A 23,632-nucleotide genomic window follows, 5' to 3' on the forward strand; every position below is an offset into this window, starting at 1 on the left:
ACCTTTATTTTTTTGCTGTATGCACAGACCCCGCAAATAACATGCATGACGCAGAAAGCACTGGTCCATGGGTGCAGCACGTGCATAACAAAGGACGTCGGGAATGGGATATTGTTAGACCACCTGCTCACGTTCCAATTACACCAGAGTTACCGACCGCTACTAAGTTTTATTCGGAAATTTAATCCCGCGTCGCAAGAAATCTGGTTCGGTCCCGCGGGAGTGCAGACCTCTTTCACACCTAGTTCATTTGAGAATCTCTTAATTAAGATTTGATGGATGAACTCGCAATTTGAATACTTCGATATGATAAGACATTCTGGTGTTATGGATGTTACTATCTTTAATCTATTTACTTTTGCAACTGACACTATAGTTACAGTTGATATTTAGTGGTTGTCATTAGAATAGGAGCTTGATATTGGTTGTTCATTCAGGGTTTTTCCTGGGTCTTCGGTGGTGGCTGATGGTCATCCACACACACAGTAAAAACTACCCTACCCACATGATCTGTGAGCCCAATACTGACCAAAACTAAAATAAATGCAAAGAAACCATTTGTGATTTTTGCTTATCATATTTATTCATGAAAGAACATTAAAAAGTTTATTTTAACTAATGGTCTCATTTTCTACTATACATCTAAATAAAATTAGCAGCTAGCTAACAAATTGCTTTGTGCTGGTTTCACCTCACTGCAGTCTAAACTAAATGATTTTATAGGTCATTTACTACACATTGTCATATACATAACCTGAAATTACTGTGGATTATGAAGGCTAAATCTTTTATTATTAAGGTTAAATCTTAAAGGAGTCCTATTATGCTCTTTTACAAAGTCTTGATTTTGTTTTGGGGGTGTACTAGAACATGCTCTCATGCTTGGTGGTTCGAAAAACGCATTATTTTTCACATAATTTACATGATTAAAATACCTTTCTCCCCAGGCTGGCACAAACGGCTTGATTAGTTCCGGCTTTGATGAAGGTCCGCCTTCCGAAAAACAAAATGCGTTGTGTTTGGTTCGCTGTCCCAGTGTGTTGTGATTGGCGAACAGCTTAGACCAGGGCTGTCCAAGCTCGGTCCTGGAGGGCCGGTGTTTTCTGTAGGCGGGAATTATTTTTAATGATATTCAAATGAGCCGCTTTGTGTTATCACAAAGCCCGGAAACCAACGCTGTAGTCCAAACGAGCCGTTCGTTGTAGTTCTTGAAAAGGGATTTTTTAAAAACGAAATATCTCCCTTTGGAGTGGACTTTGAGATTTGTAACTTTCTAGATCTTTTTTATGCCCAAACATACACACTACACACTGACTAAAATTAAAAAAGTGAAAAAGCATAATAGGACCCCTTTAAGGCTAAATCACACTAATGATCTAATTTCTGAGCTGTTCTGAGTAAATGATTTGTTATTGTTATACACTGATTCAGACCGTGACGTCTTGTGAGTTCAGTGTTGGACAGATCAGTTGTTTTAAACATTCTTTAAAATGAATCGGTTCAAATTAGTCGTTATGTCACAAATCGAACATTAGCGAACAACAACAAAAGATTTGTCAACACGGAACACTTCATCACTGCATAGGATTTTTTTTCTTTTATTGAAAGTGTGTTTTATGGTAGTCGAATGTGTTTATTTTTGAAACACAAATGAATGTATTTTTAATGAAACCTGAGAGATTTCGTGTATGTAGGAATGTATTTGCTTCTGTCATTGTGCAGTGTCCTTGAGCTTGGGAAAGGCACTATATAAATTAAACTTATTATTATTATTATTATTATTATTTCTGTACTGCTATTGAAAGTCCAGCAAAACATTGGTGCTTAAAAAGTTCACAGAGATCATAAACAGAATCCATATGAATCAAGCAGTTTAATTCAAGTCTTCTGAAGATACACAAGCACATTATATGATAAAAACCTTTCACTTAGGCCTTTGTTCACATAAACATTGATATAAAGTGATCATATCTTGGATTAAACTGCTCTATGGATTCATTTGGATTTTTCTTACAATCTTTTATTTACATTTAGGTGGAATGGACTTTTAATTGAGGGACAAATCTTAGGTTTCATTAAAATGTTCTACATTTGTGTTTCAAGGATGAACAAAAGTTTTAATGATTGGGAATTAAATGTAGGTGAGTAAATTATGGCTGAATATTCATTTTTGGGTGAGCTAACCGTTTAATGTTGTGGCTCTTCTGTTGTATTAATTCTTATTCAGGTATACAGTTATTGTAATATTCACTGCAATTATTGCATGCACAAAAATAATATAGGGCCAGATGCATAGACATAGTCACCATGTCAAGACTGTCTCTTAGGAACTAGTTTGGCCAACTAGCAGTAAGCCGAAGGATAATTAGGCTTACTTTTCAGATTCAATTTAGACCTTTGATCTACCTTTTTGCAACTGACAAGTTATGACCACTTATCTGTTATGGGACACTTTTGGGACACTGTCATGGTTTTTTTCAGGAATCTAAGATTTGTTCACTGGAATTAGAGAACATGTCCCACAAGAGCCCATCAAAACCACCATGTCCTGATGAACTAGAAAATGTTTATCTTTTGTCATTTGTTAGTCACTGTTCTGTGACTATTTAAATATCACCTTGTACTTGGGTCAGTGGACTGTTTGGCTTAGGGTTGTGCCAAACTACTTTTTCTTAAAAACGGTTTCTTTAACACTGGCTAGTCATTCAGACAAACCATTGACTAGTCAGTGTTTATAAAATGGTCATTTCCATCTGGATCCTTGATCAGACGCGCATACACGCAACTTTCATCTCTCTCTCTCTCTCTCTCTCGAATTGGCGATATTTGAGAAAAGGGTTTAGCGATTTATAATTATTGGGGGGGCTAGCCCCCCTCAATGTCTATGGTGGTTATCGCCCTGATCAGACATGAACATATGTTGTGGCACTATCGTGCATGCAGTAATGATATGACGTGCAGCCATGTTGCCGCTGAAGCCGGTTTACGCTGAGATAATTCATACCCCTTCGTTTGAAGTGTGGTCCCGAAAAATCTTCGTTTGAAGGGCTATCTGGCCCTTCCCCTACCCCTACCCCTCCAACCAAAAGAGAATCGAGACACCCCTACCCCTTCAGAGGGGTAGGGTAAAGGGGAAGGGCTAAGGGGTAGGATTGGGCCTAAGAGATAATCAACAAAATAAATGGCTGAAATATCCTTTTGTTACACAAAAACTGTCTAGTCATTATCAACAAAATGCTTAAATGTAAGATTCTCCTTTGAACTTGTGATGTGACGTGATCCTCACTCCGTATTTAAAAGTTAATCATTGGGGGTTTTAGGCATTTTTGCCTTCATTATGATAGGACAGATCAAAGCTGTCAGGAAACAAAGTGGGAAAGAGATAAGGGGCGGGATCGGGAAAGGTCATTGTGTCGGGTTTCGAACTCGGGACACGCTGTATGTCGACCCGCTGCCCACAAGGCTGTCGGCGCCGACAAAAGTTAATCATTGTTAAAGGTAGGGCCGGGCGATATAAGCTAAAAAAAAAAAAAAAATGTATCAACATTGTTTCATATCATTAGGTGATAATTGTTGACTTTTTTTTTCTTTTTTTCTTAATAACCTTTTTTTGAAAATAAAGTTCATATAAAAGAGCAATATAAAAATGTTTGTTTAACCACTGTGTTTTTAATTTAATTAATTTATTAAGACAAACAACAATTAATTTACAAATATCTCCTTAAGTTTTAGTTAAATAAGTATTAAGGAATCTTTTGGCTTGTCTCCCGGGGCCACAGGAGGGCGCAATGAGCAAAATTATGTAGCGCATTTAAATTGTCAATGCAATGAAATAACAACTGTCTATAAAAACGTGCATAATGTCTAAATTACATATATAAATCAAATATAATTTCGTAAATTGCATAAACAATTATGAACAAAAAAAGCATCTTGTATTTATGCAGAAGTTAATATAAAAGAGCAATATAAAAATGTTTAAGTTTAACCACTGTGTTTTTAATTTAATTAATTTATTAAGACGAACAACAATTAATTTACAAATATCTCCTTAAGTTTTAGTTTAAATAAGTCTTAAGGAATATTTTGGCTTGTCTCCCGGGGCCACAGGAGGGCGCAATGAGCAAAATTATGTAGCGCATTTAAATTGTCAATGCAATGAAATAACAACTGTCTATAAAAACGTGCATAATGTCTAAATTACATATATAAATCAAATATAATTTCGTAAATTGCATAAACAATTATGAATAATTAATTTATTAAGACAAACAACAATTAATTTACAAATATCTCCTTAAGTTTTAGTTTAAATAAGTATTAAGGAATCTTTTGGCTTGTCTCCCGGGGCCACAGGAGGGCGCAATGAGCAAAATTATGTAGCGCATTTAAATTGTCAATGCAATGAAATAACAACTGTCTATAAAAACGTGCATAATGTCTAAATTACATATATAAATCAAATATAATTTCGTAAATTGCATAAACAATTATGAACAAAAAAAGCATCTTGTATTTATGCAGAGCTTAATACAAAAAGCTGAAGCGCCAATAATACATATTGCATTTAAAAACATATGAGATGCAGTACAATGGAATAAATCTCCACAATTTTGCGACATGTATTCTAAAAGGTTAACCTCTTAACTTTGCGTGCTTTCTATACATCTTGTGTGAGACGCGATTGCAGCAGTCATAGTTGTCTGTCTAAAAAAATGTGCAGAATATGTGTTCCATGTGAATGGCTTTGTTTCGGTTTTAAGCTAATCAAAATCTTCTCTGCGTTAAGCTTCTATATTTCTCTAATATTTTGAATGAATAATGCAGCAGCGGCACATCTCGTGGGTTTCAACTGGATAGACTAACAAAACATTAAAATGCAACAACGACACTTACATTATCATCACTGCATCTCGTGCACCACTGTTAAGGCTCGCTGATGCACACCTAAAATTTGATTGCACCGTTTTTGCATTCAAATGCAATTTATTTTAAATTCGACTAATATTCATTTTTTTTTATTCACAATCTCCTCATCACAGGCAGGCACAGCACTCATTTCAGCATGCGTTCATGTGTAGTGCCTATATCGTGCGCTATATCGAACCTTTTTTCTATCTTTATTGATAAAGGTGTACCGTCGATAAATACTGAGACCATTTTATCGCCAAGGCCTAGTTAAAGGAATAATTCAACCAAAAATGAAAAATTGCTGTTTACAAAAGATATAGGTGACTTACTTTCTTCAGCAGAATACTAAAGATGATTTTTAGCTAAACCCATGGTTCTTGGTAGCATAATATGCAAGTCAACGGGTGCTGTCACTTTAAGTTTAAAAAAAAAACACAGTTTAGGATATAAGAATGCATTGTCTACTGAGTAATGTTTTTGTTTTAAATGTCCAAAGTGGGCCAATACCTCAGCAGGGGGGTACCTTTAGCAAACATCCTAAGCTGCTTCAGTTTGTTTGGAGGTCTTTGGTCTGTGTGACATTCATAGATAAGTTGAACTGCACTCGAGTGAAAAGGTGGATCTCAGCCTGCTTGTTTGGTGTGCATTTGTCTTCTGCAAAAGATTGAGGATTCAAGGAGACATGTCTTTTTTAATTGTCAGTTAATCAAAGGAATCAACATATATAAAACAAAAAAACATGTAAACCAATGTATAGCTAAACCATTGAAAGAAGTAAGCTGGCTGTACATATACTTTATATTACTCTGTATATAAGTTTACTAAACTAGAGTAAAAAAAAAAAAGCATAGCCTCAGACAAACAGTTTTGCGGGCTAACGCTCATCAGTGCAATAAAACACTCTGGGAAGACACTGTTTAAGATATTGGGGCGGTTTAGAGTATTGGGTATCTGTTTTAAACACTGTTTAGGATATAAGAATGCATTGTCTCCTGAGTAATGTTTTTGTTTTAAATGTCCAAAGTGGGCCAATACCTCAGCAGGGGTACCTTTAGCAAACATCCTAAGCTGCTTTAGTTTGTTTGAAGGTCTTTGGTCTGTGTGACATTCATAGATAAGTTGAACTGCACTTGAGTGAAAAGGTGGATCTCAGCCTGCTTGTTTGGTGTGCATTTGTCTTCTGCAAAAGATTGAGGATTCAAGGAGACATGTCTTTTTTAATTGTCAGTTAATCAAAACATTTTCATACTTGAAGTTTGCATAGGTTATTTTCCTGTTTATTACTGTGTAGGTGCTTTGAAACAGTCTGTGTTGTATAAATATTTGAATTTATATTTTTTATTTGAGCAGCAAACCAGAATATTAGAATGATTTCTAAAGGATCATTTGACTGGAGTAATGATGTTAAAAATGTAGCTTTGAAATCACAGGAATAAATTCCTTTTTAAAATCTATTCGAATAGACAATATTTAAAAATGTTACTGTTTTTGCTGTATTTTGGATCAAATAAATACAGGCTTGGTGAGCAGAAGAGACTTCTTTAAAAAAACTTTAACAATCTTACTGTTCAAAAACTTGACTGGTAGTGTAGTTTTATAGGAGGAGGTTTCAGAGACTTGGCAAATTCATTTTTCAAAAGTTTGTATGTACAGACATCTGTTGTGGGAGTTTTTGGCAGGTTTTCTGAGGCTTTTTTTATTTTTATTTTTTATTTTTTTATACACAGTTTTTCATCTCGATATCGGAATTATATCGTATTGACCAAAATTAAGAAATATACCGTGATATAAATTTAGGCCATATCGTCCAGCCCTATAAGAAGGCAAAAGATGCCCCTGCACAATTAAGCTAGATCTGTTATGCCTGTCACGAATAAAATGAAATGTGAATTAACTGAAAAGTATAAATTGTGGCATTACATTCACTATATTTGATCACCTTGTATCAGATTTTTTTTACACACGATTTAGAGCATTGAGCATTATAACCAATCATACAAGTTTCTATTGAGCTTATGAATGCATTGTCCAATCAGAGGTGTTTGTTTAGTTTTTTATTTGAGTTCTATGTGTGCGCTCACTGGCTGAATTCTGAATCCAAATGTGCAAATTCTCTCATCCTCCTTAAGCAAAGTGCAGATAAGATGTAGGGCTGGGCGATATAGCCACAAAACCCCCCCCCGCAATATAAAGTATATATCTCGGTATTTTCTACCTTTTTCAGTTTGGATGGAAACAAAATCTGTATTTATTTTGAAAAATGTTATTTTACATCCTGCCCTTGTTGTCTAATGAAACAGTGTTCATATTAAAGGCTATTAAAACAAGTATAGTGAATGTTACTATTAGCTATAATAGCCTATGTGCAAAAAAAGGATTAAAATCACATTACATTCTAACATTGTAACATTACAATCTAAAAACAAAAAATTATGCTCCTTAAAGCAGAAGTTAAATTCTCTAAACTAAAAAAATACTAAACTTTTACAGATGAAGAATATACCTGTGAAATCTGCTGTTTTCCTCAGTGCATAACTTACATCTCAAACACGTTAAACAGCACAAGTAGCCTGTCTTTCAGCAGCACATGTATCTGAGCATCTGACGGGGCAAGCCGCTTTAAACTGTATGTGTTAACTCTATCTTACGAATTATTTTAAAGCCCTTGATATAAAGCATGTCTAATGTTTAGGACAAACTGCATTGTGCACTTTTCCAAAGCAGCTCACTATGTGTCCTCCGCTATTTTTCAGATGCCGTAAGCGCAGTTGCGCTGTAGGGCTGTCAAAATGGCTGAAAAACTAAATTCGAATTTTGTGCTTAAATATGATCAAAATTTGAATTATATTCGAATTTAAAATGCATAATTTCAGTTAGGGTAAAGAAAAGCTTTTGGCTTTTCTCCTGAAGCCACAAGAGGGCGCATCGAGCATAAGATAATATGACTATCTGTGAAAAAGTGCATAATGTTTAAAATAATGATTATAAACCAATTATAATTAATTCAGTTGCTTAAACAACTATAAACAAAACAGCATCATGTATGCATTCATAGTTTAATACAAAAGGCCGAAAGCCAATCACACAGTACATTTTTCGTTTAAAGACATGAGTTGCAGTGGGATAGGGAAAAAAACCCGCCATTAAGTCTCGAGATATGTTTTTTCAAAGTTGAACTTGCATTAATTTTACATGGCTTTCTAAACATGCGGTTCTCTTGTGCGAGACGCGAGTGTAACGGTGATAGATGTGCGAAATATGCGTTCTGCGTGAACGGTTTAGTTTCAGTTTTGACGTAAACAAGATGTTCTCCGCATTGATGTTCTCTTTTCCCGCAATATTTGTAATCAACAACGCAGCAGCGCCGCATCTAGTGGCTTCAACTGGATAGGCTAACAAAAACATTAAAATGTAATGACACTTACATCGTCATCGCATCTCGTGTGCCGTCTTCTGCTTGAAAACACCTTAACGCACACCTAAAATTCGAATGCAATGTTTTTGCATTCGAATGTGGATTTTTATTTGAAATTCGACGAATATTCGAAGCACAGTATTTTTTGTGATTAAGTCATAGCGTTTATGCATTTATAAATGTATTTAGACTACTGTTTTTCATAAATACCTACAAGCCATATTACATTTTTACCATGGTATTGAGGTGCTATATTTGTGGTTTTAACTGTGATTGTCATTATCTAAATGTATGCTACTATGGAAGACCAATGGTTAAAAAAACCCCACCTCAAACAGTCAGAATAATTCAATTTCACCATATATAAAATGAGATTGCTACAATTTTTACAGATATTACTGATTTTGATAATGAACATAAATCTACATCTGCATCCTAACTCAAGCTACTATCAAATGTGTATTTCTAAGAGACAAAAAAATTTTATAGGCCTATTATTAATATTATCAGGCAACACAAACTTCTTTCTTGATTTGAAACAATATTACTCATTACTAGAACATGCAGAACTAAGAAATATTTTTTTTTCTTTTAAAATATTTATTTGAAGGAAAAATTACTGGAAAAGTGTAAAGAATTCAAAAACAAAGTGTTTGTCATGTTCTGACCATAAAGAACAGTTTAAAACCACAATTACCCATCTGGTTTTTACAACTTTCACATTGGAGCAAAAATCTGCCTTTAAACTTGAAAGAAATACAAATTTTACATTTATAGTGATAATTATCGAAATCGACTGATATGAAAAAATATATATATTGTGATACATTTTTGACCATATCGCCCAGTCCTAGAATTACCTAAGATTAATGAATGTTTAGAAGAATTTTTCATTGGCAGTTTGTTAACTAATGAATTAACTAATGTCAATTAATGAAGCCCTAATGTAAAGTGTAACAATAACAACTGAACAATAAAGAATCAAAACACTTTCAAACAATATCTAGGGCATGTTGTAGTCCAGGTTAAAATGTAAAAAAGTTTTTAAATAAATAGCCTAAGTCAAGTCTAAATATTTAAGTTTTTGGTGCTGTGATGAACACCATAGCGAATCACTTAGGCTACGTCCACACGAAGCCAGAGCTTTCCCTATCCGATCTTTTTTTTTTCTCCCTCGTCTCAACAAATATCGAAACCACAAAACCGACACAAAACGATGTAGTATACATGCCAGACCAGTATGTGGCGCTGTAATTCTGCCACAGAGATGCACTAAAAACGGAGAAGACTTGGACTATGCACATAAATCTTGCGTGCGGTATACAAACTAACATGGAACAATACATTTATTAATCTGTGTTAATGTTAGTTAATAAAAAGACAATCGTTCCGTGTTTGTTCATGTTTTTGTTGCTGTTACGTGACGTAGCGGTGTCATGAGACGAGGGACTAGGGGCGAGACGTGGGCTGATGATGTCATCTTTCAGAAAATATACGGATTCGCTGTCCACACGAAAACGCAAGGGCGGCGTTTTCAGATTTATCCACTCTGGGACCCGGTTTAAAAAAATAACGGTTTCACTCTCCCAAAATGCCGGATCCGTGTGGACGAAATGCCTATACGATACAAAATGTATGCGTATACAGCTAAACGCGTCTCCGTGTGGACGGGGCCTTAAACACGTTTCAGAAACAGAAAGTAGCTGCTTTGTTTCCGGGGTAACGGCTGCATTTTTGCTGTTTAGCACCATCTGCTGACAGAGAGTGAATGTGTGCTTTCATTCAGAGCGTCTCACGCCATGAGCTTCTCATCCGTGCTTGTTTACATGAGAGCGCATGCGTCTGTGACGCAGCATACAGCGGTGTTGTGCATTGTGACCAGCTGATGGGAAAAGTATTCTTAAAATGCATTCAAAATTCGGAACAATTTGTAATTAATTAATCTCTGTATTCATTTCATTTATTTATATAGCACAAATAAACACAACAGGAGTTGACCACTGTGCTTTACAGAGTAATAAAACTAAGATACCGATAAAAAAGAAAGAAAGGAATAGACGTAAAAAATAAAACATAATTAAGAATTGCTAAAAGCTCGGGCCAGAAGATAAGACTTTAACTTTGATTTAAACTCATGTACAGAAGACAGGGATCTCAGATAAAAAGGAAGTCTGTTCCAGAGCCTAGGTCCAACAACGGCAAATGTACAATCCCCTCTTAACTTCAGTCATGTTCGAGGCTGCGTTACAGAGTAATTGTTTGCGGACCGTAGACACCTGCCTGATGTGTTCAGATTCAAAAGTTCAGACAGGTACGAGGGTGCAAGACCATTTAGAGATATAAAAACAAACATCAATATTTTTAAATCAACTCTATGACGTACCGGCAACCAATTTAGAGCCATTAAAATAGGAGTAATATGTTGGTGTTTGCGGACTCCCGTTAGAAATCTGGTGTAGAAGCCAGTCTCAAATATGCCCCAATGGCTCTCAATTAGAGCGTGCTGCGCTTCCCCTTTTCACCACAGATTTACGTTGCAAAATTGTGGGGCGCTGTTGAGCTCGGGTGGTCTCAGGCACCATCTGCCCTGCTTAGTATCATACATGCCTGCTAAAGCCATGCTCTAGCATGGCTAGATTTTAATATATACTGCTTACTTTATGACTTAAAATAGTCTAGAAAATCCCAAAAATATTTGTTGCAGAATGCTGAACACATTTACAATTTATTATTGATTCAGTTTATATAGAGGTCTAAGTTTTGGATGAATATTTTGGCCCATATAGACGAGCCGCGCCTGCCTGTCAGTAAGAAAAGATTTAACCCAACTGAGGGCACTTCCATAGATGCCCACATAATGTTCAAGATGTGACAATAGAATGGCATGATCAACAGTATCAAATGCTGCACTCAAGTCTAAGAGCATTAAAATGACTGAGTCTCCGGAGTCAACAGATAGCAGAATGTCATTCAAAACTCTTACTGTGGTTCGTCCTAAAACCGGACTGAAATTTATCACGGATAATATTTGCATCAAGGAAGCTCTGTAATTGCAGTAGCACTTTTTTCTCTACAATCTTAGCTATAAAAGGTCAATTAGAAATCGATCTAAAATTTGATAAATCAGTGATGTCCAAATGAGGTCTTTTCAATATTGGTCTCACCCTGGCATGTTTACAGAGAGCGGGAACAGAGCCTGAGAGAAGGCTTTTGTTGATAATTAACAGGATCCATGCCCCAACACTGTCAAATATGTGTTTAAAAAAACGAGTAGGAACAATGTCAAGAGAAGAGGTAGTAGGTTTCAAATTGTTGACTATATCTGTTAGACAAGACATGGTAATTGGCTCAAAAGAGTTTAAAAACCTGGTGGCCATAACAGGATCTGCTGGATCAACAGATGAGGGTAATATAGACAGTCTAATCACTACTATTTTGTCAACAAAAAACTTTTTCACACAGAGAGGAAGATTCAGTGAGATAATTGTTTCCTATGGAGTTAAAAACTGAATTTAAAATATTAAACAAGATCCTAGGATTATTTGAATTTTTAGCAATTATCTCAGAGAAATAGCAAGACTTAGCAGCCTTGACAACTTTCTGGTATGATATTAAAGACTCCCGTAGTATTTCATAGGACACCTGTAGCTTATCCTTTTTCCATCTGCGCTCTGCTCTTCTGCAAGCTTGTCTTAGATGGCGAGTGTTACTGTTCAGCCATGGCTCAAATTTATTTTTCTGATGTTTAAGTCTCAGAGATAAATTAGAGATAAAATTGATAAAATTGTAACCATGCAGCCATCAGCTACAGTATCACATCAGATAGTGTGCTATTGATGAGTAGGAACAATGTCAAGAGAAGAGGTAGTAGGGTTCAAATTGTTGACTATGTCTGTTAGACAAGACATGGTAATTGGCTCAAAAGAGTTTAAAAACCTGGTGGCCATAACAGGATCTGCTGGATCAACAGATGAGGGTAATATAGACAGTCTAATCACTACTATTTTGTCAACAAAAAACTTTTTCACACAGAGAGGAAGATTCAGTGAGATAATTGTTTCCTATGGAGTTAAAAACTGAATTTAAAATATTAAACAAGATCCTAGGATTATTAGAATTTTTAGCAATTATCTCAGAGAAATAGCAAGACTTAGCAGCCTTGACAACTTTCTGGTATGATATTAAAGACTCCCGTAGTATTTCATAGGACACCTGTAGCTTATCCTTTTTCCATCTGTGCTCTGCTCTTCTGCAAGCTTGTCTTAGATGGCAAGTGTTACTGTTCAACCATGGCTCAAATTTATTTTGAAGTGCCCACGATAACAATATCGTACGTATTCATTATCGTGATATATTGCATTACCAAATACTGGCACATGTCTAAACACAAATATCATCTCAAGCTGCTCTGAGAGTCACTTCATTAGCATTTTAACATTTAATTTGAGGAAACTACCGTCATATCACATACACAGCAGATGCAAGTTCTTCACGGCAACGCAACCCATCAAAATAAAAGTTTGGTTTAATGTGAAGAAAGAAATATATTACTTAGTGCAGTCTTTAGACTCAATGTAACAACAATACTACTACTACTAATAAATATTAATAAAACTTTATTTTTAAAGGAACAATCACATTTGCTTTCTTTTTAATTTTAACAGTAAACCTCTGTTGTGCAGCACTTTGTTTGCCAAAAAAATAAAAGGGTTTAATTTTCATTTGATTAGGATAAACTAATGTTTTATGCCTTCATTTGATTACCAGAAAAAATAAGAAAAACTTTTATAGGGCCCTATTATTGTTAAAAAAAAAAAAAAAAAATAGGACCTCATACAAAAAAGAATAGGTTTAAATTACTTAATTTATTTTTATTAATCCACCATTTGTAAACTGATGTTTACTATTCATTTTTTAGAAATATCACTAGCATTTGTATTAAAACTATATTCACTGAATGTAATAAAAAAATCGAGAATCAAATCAAGAATCGAATCGGATCGAATCAAGAGCTTGCGAGTCAGAATCAAATCGAATCGGGACATCTAAATCGATACCCAGCCCTACTGATCCTTGAGGTCAGCTTGGGACATCCCTACTTAAGACATGACTGTTTTATGTCTTATGTGTGGGTTTCGCTGCTAGAGTTTGCTTAAAACTAGTGCTGTCAAACGATTAATCGTGATTAATTTCATCCAGAATAAAAGTTTTTGTTTACATAATATGTGTGTGTATACTGTGTATTATTGTGTTATTAATAACGGTGTTATTATGTGTATATATAAATACAAACACATCCATGTATATATTTAAGAAAAATGTGTTATGTTTATATATTAAATATATTTATATATAATATAAAATGTAAGAATATGAATATATAAATGTATTAACGTAAATATTTTCAAAATATATACTGTATGTGTGTGTATTTATATATACAAAATAAATATACACAGTACACATACATATATAATGTAAACAAAAACTTTTATTCTGGATGCGATTAATCGTTTGACAGCACTAATTGAAACAACTGAATAACAAAGCACTAATTGAATAACAAAGACGTAGCTAGATGACACAGTAACAGAGCATGGGATCATGGGAGTTGCCGTGTTCACCTCCACGGTCATTTTTGCTTCATGATGTTATATTTGATAGAACCTGCAGCAAATGATAATGAATAATTGTGGTCCATCACAAATGCATGAAACATTTTTGAAAGGATTGTTAGATGCTACCAGAGATCGTCAGCTTTGACGTGACAAGTACTGCTTCCATGTTTGCTGTCGTTTTAACATTATTAAAAGGACGTGAAAGATCACAATCTCTATGATTCACTTGAAAAGTAGATTGTGATCGCCTTCAGGGTCAGTCATGAAATTGTCAGATTGCCCACCCCATTTGTTCAAATGTTGTATCTTCCTTTACAAACTAGCTATTGCTAAAAAGTAATAATAATTAGATGCTAAAAACTGTTTTTTGAAGCTCAGTTCTTTTCTCTTAAGTTTAACTTGACCTCGCCATCCCATGCTTCATTTTCTTTGTGTAACGTTAATTGGCAAAAAAGAGTCTCTGAAACAATATTTGTGGGTGTCCTTTGAATCCGTCAAGTTTCAGAATGAATTTCTCAGGCATGCATGCATCGAGTATCTGATAGTTGGCATCATTATGTTTTACTGTGCAGCTGCAGTCTTATTATCAGCACTTTTGGCTGTATGCATCTTTGGTCACTGTACAGACAAGCTTGCATGCAAGATGAAAAGAAGAATGGATTGTGGACTGGTATTGCTGAAATCATTTTAGATGTATCAGCTGTTTTAATGTTTCATATGTGTAGTGCAAAATGTTGATTTAATTTATTCATAAATGCAGTATACAATCAAGGAAACACAACACAATAAGCATGCTAAATCTTCTTTTTTTTTGTAGTTCTTAATCCTGCATCATGTTGAAATTTAAACCTACATTTAACCTTAAATATTTAATCGGAATTATTGAGCTTCATTTTAGTGATGCACTTCCACTGTCTGACACGCACATACATTCTATAGTGCTTGTTCAGCAAAGTCTGTTCTGTTAGGACATATAAAGGATGCTTTATGTAAAATGGAAAGTCGTGTGAATTTCTAAAAGTTGAACATGTTAGCTGTGTGGATTCTAGTGCTGGATTAACAATATACATTTTTGTTTTGTATCGATACCAATATGGATGATTAAATCTCAAGGTCTTTCCAGTCTATTACTAATCACAATAAGCTTTGTTACTTTTAGTATGCAACAAAGTCTAAGCTCGCAAAATGCAAACAAACTCTTTAATGTGGTTATTTGGACACTTTCAAACTGGTTAGTTACTAGCAAGAAAAAAATTACTCTAAACAGGAGCATTCTGATAAATATACGCACAAAGATCAGTGTTTCCCCTAGGTTTACAGCTTTGGGGGGGACAGCAGTCAATATAACAACTGAACAATTATTTGAACTGTACATTGTCATAAAAAGAAATGTTCCGATGTTTAGCCCAGTTATCCACAAAGTGTGCAGCTTTAAAATGCAGATATTTTTGTCTGCTTTTCAGGTGGTTGACGTGACATTTTCCGACGCACGCTCTCTGTCCGCTGGTGGGAGTGTGTGTGTGTGTGTGTGTGTGTGTGTGCGCGCGCATCAGGGCAGAACTCCGCCATGCACGGTACAGAGAGCAGAGGAGAATTGTAAACGCACGACCATGTAGAGACAGAAACATGCCTTCATGTAAATAAGATAAATAACAAGGCTATTTAGTTTGTTTAATAAAATAACAAGGCATAGACCTGTTCTATAGAAAAGTAACCTTAAATGACTTCTGTTGTGATCTGGCGCTATATAGAAAATTTAATTTAATAAAATAACGAATTAATGAAATTAAAGGGGGAAAATAATGGCAGGGGAAACTGAAGATATACCGTTTATTTTTACTTAACCTATTGTCTTCATTAATGTATGTTTTAATGTTAGTAAAACGAGTTTTTATTACAGCCACTGTTTAAATGTTTATATTTCATCAACCAGTTGAGTGATTTAATAACAGTTCTGTTATTAAAAAGCTGACCAAAAAAAAACTACGTTATGTGTAATTTAAAAGTTTGTACAACGCAGTTTTTATTTCAGTGTTCATTATTAAATAAATTTAATTGATTATTTATTAACTTTTTGGCCAAGAGCATTCATTTTTGGCTTCGTAATATTGTAAATATTGTAAATGTATGCAGAATGTCAGAGACCTTGTATGTTTAAAACAGTATCTTAAATATTTTGAAATGGCCTGTTATGCTAAAATCCATCTAAAACATCTTTTGTATAGCATGCATCACATTGTATTTAAATTTTTTATTGAGCTCATATTTATGAGGCTGCATGGAGCATTCTTTTAAAAAATAATCATGCCAAAGAACTAGTGATGTACAAATATTGCTTAAGAGGTCAAAGCATTTAAGAAAGTGTTTTTGCTTAAGCATACTGTATACATTGGGGGAAAAAAAGAGTCCACTTATGTTGGTCAAGTAACTCCAATGCAATGGTGAGGAAAGGAAACAGTGGACATTTCTTTTGAATACATGTGACATAAGTCACTGAGAAACTGAAACTGATATATTTTAATGGTCTTTGTCACATCATGTCCAGCTCTGGTTCTTTTAGTTGTTGTGGTCAATGCCCAGATGAAGGTGAATGCTCATCTTCAGTTCATGATGTTAATGTGTACCTCTTAATCTTCATATTAAAGATTGAGTTTAAAAAAAAAATCTTTTTATCTTTTTCAGTTCTACAAACATGTCGTCCAAAGTGTGGAGAAATTCATTCAAAAGGTCAGTTGTTATTATTTTGCAAATGTAAAATTACTTAATAGATATTTGGAAAATGCCTAGAGAAAGCTCAAGTGTTTCCAAGCTGTATTTTTATTTTCATATGTGAAGTGCTTTATGTAGAATAAAGTCAATTAATAACATTTAAGCCATTAAAGTATCTTATTAAAAAGTTAATTTGTCAGCCCAAGACTACCAAAGACTTTTAGTAGCTATTTAATGAGATATTTTAAACATGACTAATGTGAAAATGTCTTTTGCACAGCCAAACCCAGAGCTCAGTGTGGTTTAGCCTTGCTGTGATGATACAAAACTGATGGTTGTCATTTCTAATGCATGGAATATCACTGGCTGTCATGTTTACTTTCAAAAATCATGTATTATGTGGTGGTTTGAAGCCCAGAACCCACACACTTTTTCATCATTCATTACTTCTCTTTCTTTTGTATGTGTAGTGCAAGCCTGAATACAAAGTCCCCGGTCTGTACGTCATGGACTCCATTGTACGGCAGTCTCGTCACCAGTTTGGGCAAGAGAAAGATGTTTTCGCTCCACGCTTTAGTAAGAACATCATTACCACGTTTCAAAACCTCTACCGCTGCCCAGCTGATGACAAGGTGCGTTTGTTTCTCATGCCCCTGTAATCAAGTGGTAAAGGTCTTGTCTAGACACTTTTTTCCATTTGCTTATTTTCCACATTCAATGTTGGGTTGCAGAGTAAGATTGTCCGAGTACTAAATCTATGGCAGAAAAACAGTGTCTTCAAGAGTGACATCATCCAGCCTCTACTGGATATGGCAGCAGGGCTCCCACCCCCCAGCGTTACGCCCGTCTCTGCCAGCAGTGCCGTACCCGTCAACAGCACTACTCCTGGTAAGTCATTCACTCATAATGCATCCTCTGTCAAACAATACACTGTCGTGGCAACATGTTTTATATTCGTTATATTGGGACTACATGAATCATTTTTTGTGACATAACTAACTGTGCAGTGGGTCTGTAGTTCCCAGCATTCTTTGCATGGGATGGCATTAAGAGAGTCAGTTTATAAGTGTTATTGGTTGTGTTTTTTAAATAAAGAGAAAGATTGTTAGTAGGATTGCAACGATTCGTCGGCGTGGTTGATTATGAAAATGCGTCGATTAGCATGGAATACGTCGACGCATCGCACCTTTAGCCACGCCCATTGCTTGAGCCTGCAGGTAGAAAATTAAATGTATTGTTAGCTTCTGGTTTTAGCTGTATCCCTTCTAGCCACAACCAGCCTGCAGTTATCCCTACTTAAGACTGTTTTTCTGCCATGTTTAACACAAAACAAGACTCTAGAGCAGAAGGTAAAGGCTAGTATGGCAACATTACTTCATAGAGTTGCGTTCATAGAGCATTTTATTATTATACGACCGTCAGAACCGCATATATACATATATATATATATAGCGCCGAACTGACGCCTTTACATTGTCAGGATTCACAACCGCATTCAAAGCTGCACTGAATGAACGGAACAGCACGGGACATCGAGTTGCCTATATAATCATGACGGGTTTAATTCACCCACAGAGACGGAGGAGGAGAAATGATTCGTGTTCATAGATCCACCGGGGCGAACGCACTCTCTGCACTCGCTAACAAAGCATTTTTCCCGGTGTTATGACGCCATTTTTTGATTCTGTCGCTGTAGTGTCCTGAATTCGGTTGTGACTTCAGCTGTCTTCAGATGTTTTAATCTGCTGAATAAATGACACATTTTAAGTCTCTCACCTGTAAGCAACTGCTGTCAGTCCCAAACTGTAACTGTGAATGGAGCCATAATGTGCATTTCTATTGATTGTATTGTATCACTGCCCTGTAATTCTTTCTTTTTCTTTCTTTCTTGCTTTCTTTTTCTTTCTTTCTTTCTTTTTTATTCATTATTTATTGTTCTTTTTCTTTTTCTCTCGTTAATATTTTTTATTTATTGTTAATTTCTTTCTTTCTTTCTTTCATTTTTATTTTTTATTAATTATTTATTGTTATTATTATTTCTTTCTTTTTCTCTCTTTTCTTGTTATTATTTTTCTGCAGTTATCCCTACTTAAGACTGTTTTTCTGCCATGTTTAACACAAAACAAGACTCTAGAGCAGAAGGTAAAGGCTAGTATGGCAACATTACTTCATAGAGTTGCGTCCTGAATTCGGTTGTGACTTCAGCTGTCTTCAGATGTTATAATCTGCTGAATAAATGACACATTTTAAGTCTCTCACCTGTAAGCAACTGCTGTCAGTCCCAAACTGTAACTGTGAATGGAGCCATAATGTGCATTTCTATTGATTGTATTGTATCACTGCCCTGTAATTCTTTCTTTTTCTTTCTTTCTTGCTTTCTTTTTCTTTCTTTCTTTCTTTTTTATTCATTATTTATTGTTCTTTTTCTTTTTCTCTCGTTAATATTTTTTATTTATTGTTAATTTCTTTCTTTCTTTCTTTCATTTTTATTTTTTATTAATTATTTATTGTTATTATTATTTCTTTCTTTTTCTCTCTTTTCTTGTTATTATTTTTCTTTATTTATTGTTATTATTTTCTTTCTTTCTTTGTTATTTATTTTTTGTAAAGTATTAATTATGAGAATGTCTGAATAAAATATTAAAAGATTAATAGCAGAAGTTACTGTTATAATTTATTGATAGTTTACTAAAGAATTCATCAACTGATCAGAAAATAGAATAATCCAAAAATAATCGATAGATTAGTTGACTAATCATCTAATCATCAATAGATTAGTCGACAATAAAAATAATCGTTAGCTGCAGCCCTAATTGTTAGTGTTTAATGTTCAGTAATATTGGAGATTTAGAAGAGTTTCTGCTACATGATGGCCATGATGTTTATTGCTTCACTCAGAGCAAAAAAACGAATAAAATAAAAAATAATAAACAAAATTTTCTTTAGCTTATTGGATGCACTATTGCTAGTATGGATGACACGGGAGCTTAATTTTATTAAGTTTGTTCAACAATTTGTTTAAATTGATTTATTCTTGTTGTACTGATTTACTAATTCCGTGGAAAAGTTTTCCTTTAAGTTTACTGAACAAACATTTTTTTTGAGTGTAATCAACTATGACCAAATATGTAGTCTTCTAAAAAACAAAACAAAACAAAAAACGCTGTGCGCCTGAGTGTGCGGGAGGTTCAGTGTAACCTAGGTTAATGTGTCAGAGACTAACTCATTAACTAAAATGTTGCTATAGTAACCTAATATTAATGTTAGAAATCCAAAGCTATGGCAGTTTGAGTGGTTTTAAATGCTCTATACGGTTTTCACATTCATCTTGACTGAAGGGCAGGATAGTCTGGTTGATGCTCTGATGTACACTTTTTTTTTTTTTGTGTGTGTGTCTATACAGTATACCCCTTTTTCAGTATATGTCAACCCCTTAATCACATAAACCCCTAGTCACACAAGTTTTCCCTAGTACTCAAAATTCTGATTGAACTTTTAGCATCTTCTAGTTTATGCTGACACTTTGAGGCAAGAATTGAGTATGACAACTTGTTTAAAAGTCTGTCATATCCATTTCCGCTCCTTTACCGCACACATATTTGTAAAAGCTCTAAAACATTCTTAAATCTGTATATCTTCTGCTGCTTCCTAAAGGAACTCCAGCAACTCCTGCCACCCCAGCCAACATAGTGCAGAGTCTCCCAGACTGGGCGTCTCAGATCTCCAACACAGACACAGTGGCTGCGGTCGCCCAGATCTTACAGAGTCCCCAGGGCCAGCAGGTTAGATTCCTCCGTTACTGAAAACACTGTTCACTGCACAGCTGTATTTCTGACTGGTGTGTATGTGTGTGTTTCTAGTTGCAGCAGCTGGTTCAGAGCCTCCAGATGCAGCAGCAGAAACCTCAGCCCTCTCTGCTGCAGGCGCTGGATGCAGGTTTGGTGGTGCAGCTGCAGGCCCTGACTGCGCAGCTCACTGCAGCCGCAGCAGCCAACACGCTCAACCCGCTGGAACAGAGAGTTTCCTCCTTTAACAAGGTGAGGGAGCTTTTAGGAACACTGCTGGCTGAAATAGTTAAACTCGTGCATAACACATTATTACTCTGTTGTGTTGTAGAAGCTGTTGGGTCAGTTTGATTTTGGGAATGAGTCGGAACACAGCGAGGATTCTAAGAAAGATGCTACATCATCTCAGTTGTATGTTTTTTTTTTTTGTATGCTACTTTGAAGAAAAGCTGTTCCCTGTTGTTATTTTTGAAGACATGTTCTTACTGTCTCTTTCAGACCTGTGGTGCCAGAGTCCATCAATAGCTCAATATTTCATCAGCTGGCTGAGCATCTTCAGCAGCAAAACCTCGAGCAGTTTCAGAAGCAGCTAATGGAGCACCAGCAGCATCAACAGAAGGTACATAAAACTGTGATTCTTTCTTTGCATAACGTGTTAGAGCCCTTATGTCATTCTCGTACCTTGATGTTTATTAATGTGCCTTGTTATTTTTAACCGTCTATGACCATGGAGGGCCAGGATGCCATCTTTGGTCCTGAAAATTCAGCCCCTCCTGGCCAGAGCAGCGCCCCACCACAGCTCCCAGAACAAGAAGCAAAAATGGAGGACTCCATTGATAACCAGCAACAGGTATGATCAGAGATCAAACTGTAGTTGGGAGGATAAGCCTATATTAGAAGTAATGTATTGGCAATAGTTTAAAGATGCAATAAACAATATTTGAAAAACGCTGTTTGGAAGTTACTCGGACCGACACAACAACAAACCGTGTAGCCAATCAGCATTTGGGGGGCGTATGACAGTGGAGGAGAGAGAACTAGCAAGAGGGAGATTTGACGAATATCACTGGTAATTCCGCTAGGTTAGGGTTTAAGACTGACTCGGAGCAGGGCGGTTAGGATTGTAGGGTGTTTTGGAGGCGGAGCAATAAAGAGAGGGGTGTGTTTGTTTGGGTTGATTTCAAATATCAACAATGTCCAGCAGCGTTTTTGAATAATTGCTTAATGCACCTTTAAATGTGACTGACTTGCAGAAGTCAGTCTTGCAGAAATCGCTGTCTTCTGTTGGATGTCTGCAATACTCAATGATTAATAATTGAAGCTGAGTGACAAGTGGATAGTGGAAACATCAGGTTCAATTGTGTATTTTGCAGGACATGGATATTGATGAGGGACAGGATACTGTAGATGAGGAGGTCTTTGAGGCTGAGGAGAAGAAAACCAGCAGCACCCGTTCAAGGACACGTTCAAGATCTCGGTCCAGGTTGGTGTAGCAATTTCGCCAAAAAGTTCTTGTCTTATTTCCATTTTTCAGACGCAGGTAAAGAGCTCTCATGTGAAAATCTCTTTACATCCCCAGGTCACCTAAGAGAAGGAGGTCAAGGTCTCGCTCAGGGTCTCGAAAGCGCAAACACAGGAAGAGATCACGGTCTCGCTCAAGGGACAGAAAGAGGAAGTCCTCACGTTCTTATTCCAGTGAGCGACGAGCACGGGAAAGAGAAAAGGAACGGCAGAAAAAAGGACTTCCTCCTATCCGCTCAAGGGTTCTAAGTGGTAAGATTACAGAGGTCCACCTGTGCTTTCTGAATTCATAAGGGTCAAGTTTAAGAAATTACTGAACAAAGTCACTTTAGACATGTTTTAAAGGGTTAAGTTGACATATAAAATAAGTTAATTAAAGAATTATAGAATGATCTTATGAAATGTAATTGATTTCTAAATCGCTTTATAGCACGATTTTCCGCGCCCCCGACCTCCCCGCAGTATGCTATCCGAACCAATCAGAATGCAGTGCGCCTAAATGGAGCACGAGAACAGAAGAGACTGGGTGGGCATACAAACGTAACGCCAGGTTCACACACTCCGTCTGTGGTGCGTATTTTGTCCGCGCCCATGTTAACGGATCAGAGCGTTCACACTGCACGCGATTGCGCTCCGGCAGTGCGCTCCAGGAGCGGTGCGTCTGCAGCAGTCATGCTGCGATCGTTTCCGCACGGAGTCTGTTTCTGCTGTGCTGCACGCGCTGAATTAAAGTGACAGCGCATTATTCGCGGTAAAAATTAACATGGATTGACACGGAAATTTAGTAATTACACCATAAATGCATATAATTAAAGTCTACTGTTTCACAGTCAACACATGGCTTTTTGGCTAGATTTAAAACAAGGAAAAGTGCACTTTTAGATAAACAAGGCAATAATAGATGGCACTCGTGGTGGTAGTTAAACAAAGTTATATTTATTGAGTTTAAATGTGAATGTCTATGAAAGATTGTATTACTTTACTGTGATAAAAGAGAATCACAATGCTGAAAAAGCATTTTCAGAAACAACGTTTGGATTTGAAATCAAAATAATGGATAAATGTTGTGTTTGTGGTAAACAGCCGCGGATCAGGAGCGGACTGCAAACGCGTCCTGTGCGAAAGCAAAATGAGTCCGTGCTGCTTCTGCACCGCATACACATACTGTATACGCACTGCAGACGGAGTACGTGTGAACTTGGCGCAACAAATCTAGTTCAGCATCTGAGGCAACGCCACAAAGAGCTCTATGACCAATGCATGGCAAAAAAAAAATCCCCGGACACGGGATTTATTTTATTTTATTTTTTTGCCATATGTCTATTCTAGAGACATTTTGTTACACCTTTACTTAGTGATTATTTTGCCTTATGTCTGTTCTAGAGACATGTTACAGCTTTTTGATAAAGCTCTAATTGGTTTTCTTTTGGAAATATGTTTCAAATTCACACAATGCATTAATGACTGTAAAGCATGTCTGTGTCAAAATCGTGATTAAAATCGAAATCGAAATCGCAAAATTGATCAAAGAAATCGCAATAGTTTTTTTTTTCCATGTCGCACAGCCCTAGACAGCATCACTGATTATAATGAGTTCTATAGTATTTTGTCACGCGCGCCACTCGCGTCCGGTGTAGACACGGTGTAACATTGGTTTTGCTTTGTTTCACAGA

General features: G+C 36.0%; 1 protein-coding gene across 4 annotated transcripts in view; it reads left to right on the top strand.

Annotated features, from left to right (window-relative positions):
* The window catches only part of scaf8 (SR-related CTD-associated factor 8), a 48,818-nt gene that overhangs the window by 14,643 nt on the left and 10,543 nt on the right, over nucleotides 1–23,632 (top strand). For all 4 annotated transcript variants that reach the window (XM_016539302.1, XM_016539305.1, XM_016539303.1 and 1 more), the window contains exons 3-12: nucleotides 16,627–16,671; nucleotides 17,124–17,285; nucleotides 17,385–17,541; nucleotides 20,308–20,435; nucleotides 20,514–20,690; nucleotides 20,770–20,849; nucleotides 20,937–21,057; nucleotides 21,172–21,288; nucleotides 21,812–21,921; nucleotides 22,018–22,211. In XM_016539302.1, coding sequence (XP_016394788.1) covers nucleotides 16,627–16,671; nucleotides 17,124–17,285; nucleotides 17,385–17,541; nucleotides 20,308–20,435; nucleotides 20,514–20,690; nucleotides 20,770–20,849; nucleotides 20,937–21,057; nucleotides 21,172–21,288; nucleotides 21,812–21,921; nucleotides 22,018–22,211 — 1,291 coding nt within the window. The remainder of the gene's footprint in view (nucleotides 1–16,626; nucleotides 16,672–17,123; nucleotides 17,286–17,384; nucleotides 17,542–20,307; nucleotides 20,436–20,513; nucleotides 20,691–20,769; nucleotides 20,850–20,936; nucleotides 21,058–21,171; nucleotides 21,289–21,811; nucleotides 21,922–22,017; nucleotides 22,212–23,632) is intronic.

This window comes from Sinocyclocheilus rhinocerous, unplaced genomic scaffold (assembly GCF_001515625.1).
Source record: "Sinocyclocheilus rhinocerous isolate Xijiao unplaced genomic scaffold, SAMN03320098_v1.1 scaffold2743, whole genome shotgun sequence".
NCBI lineage: Eukaryota > Metazoa > Chordata > Actinopteri > Cypriniformes > Cyprinidae > Sinocyclocheilus > Sinocyclocheilus rhinocerous.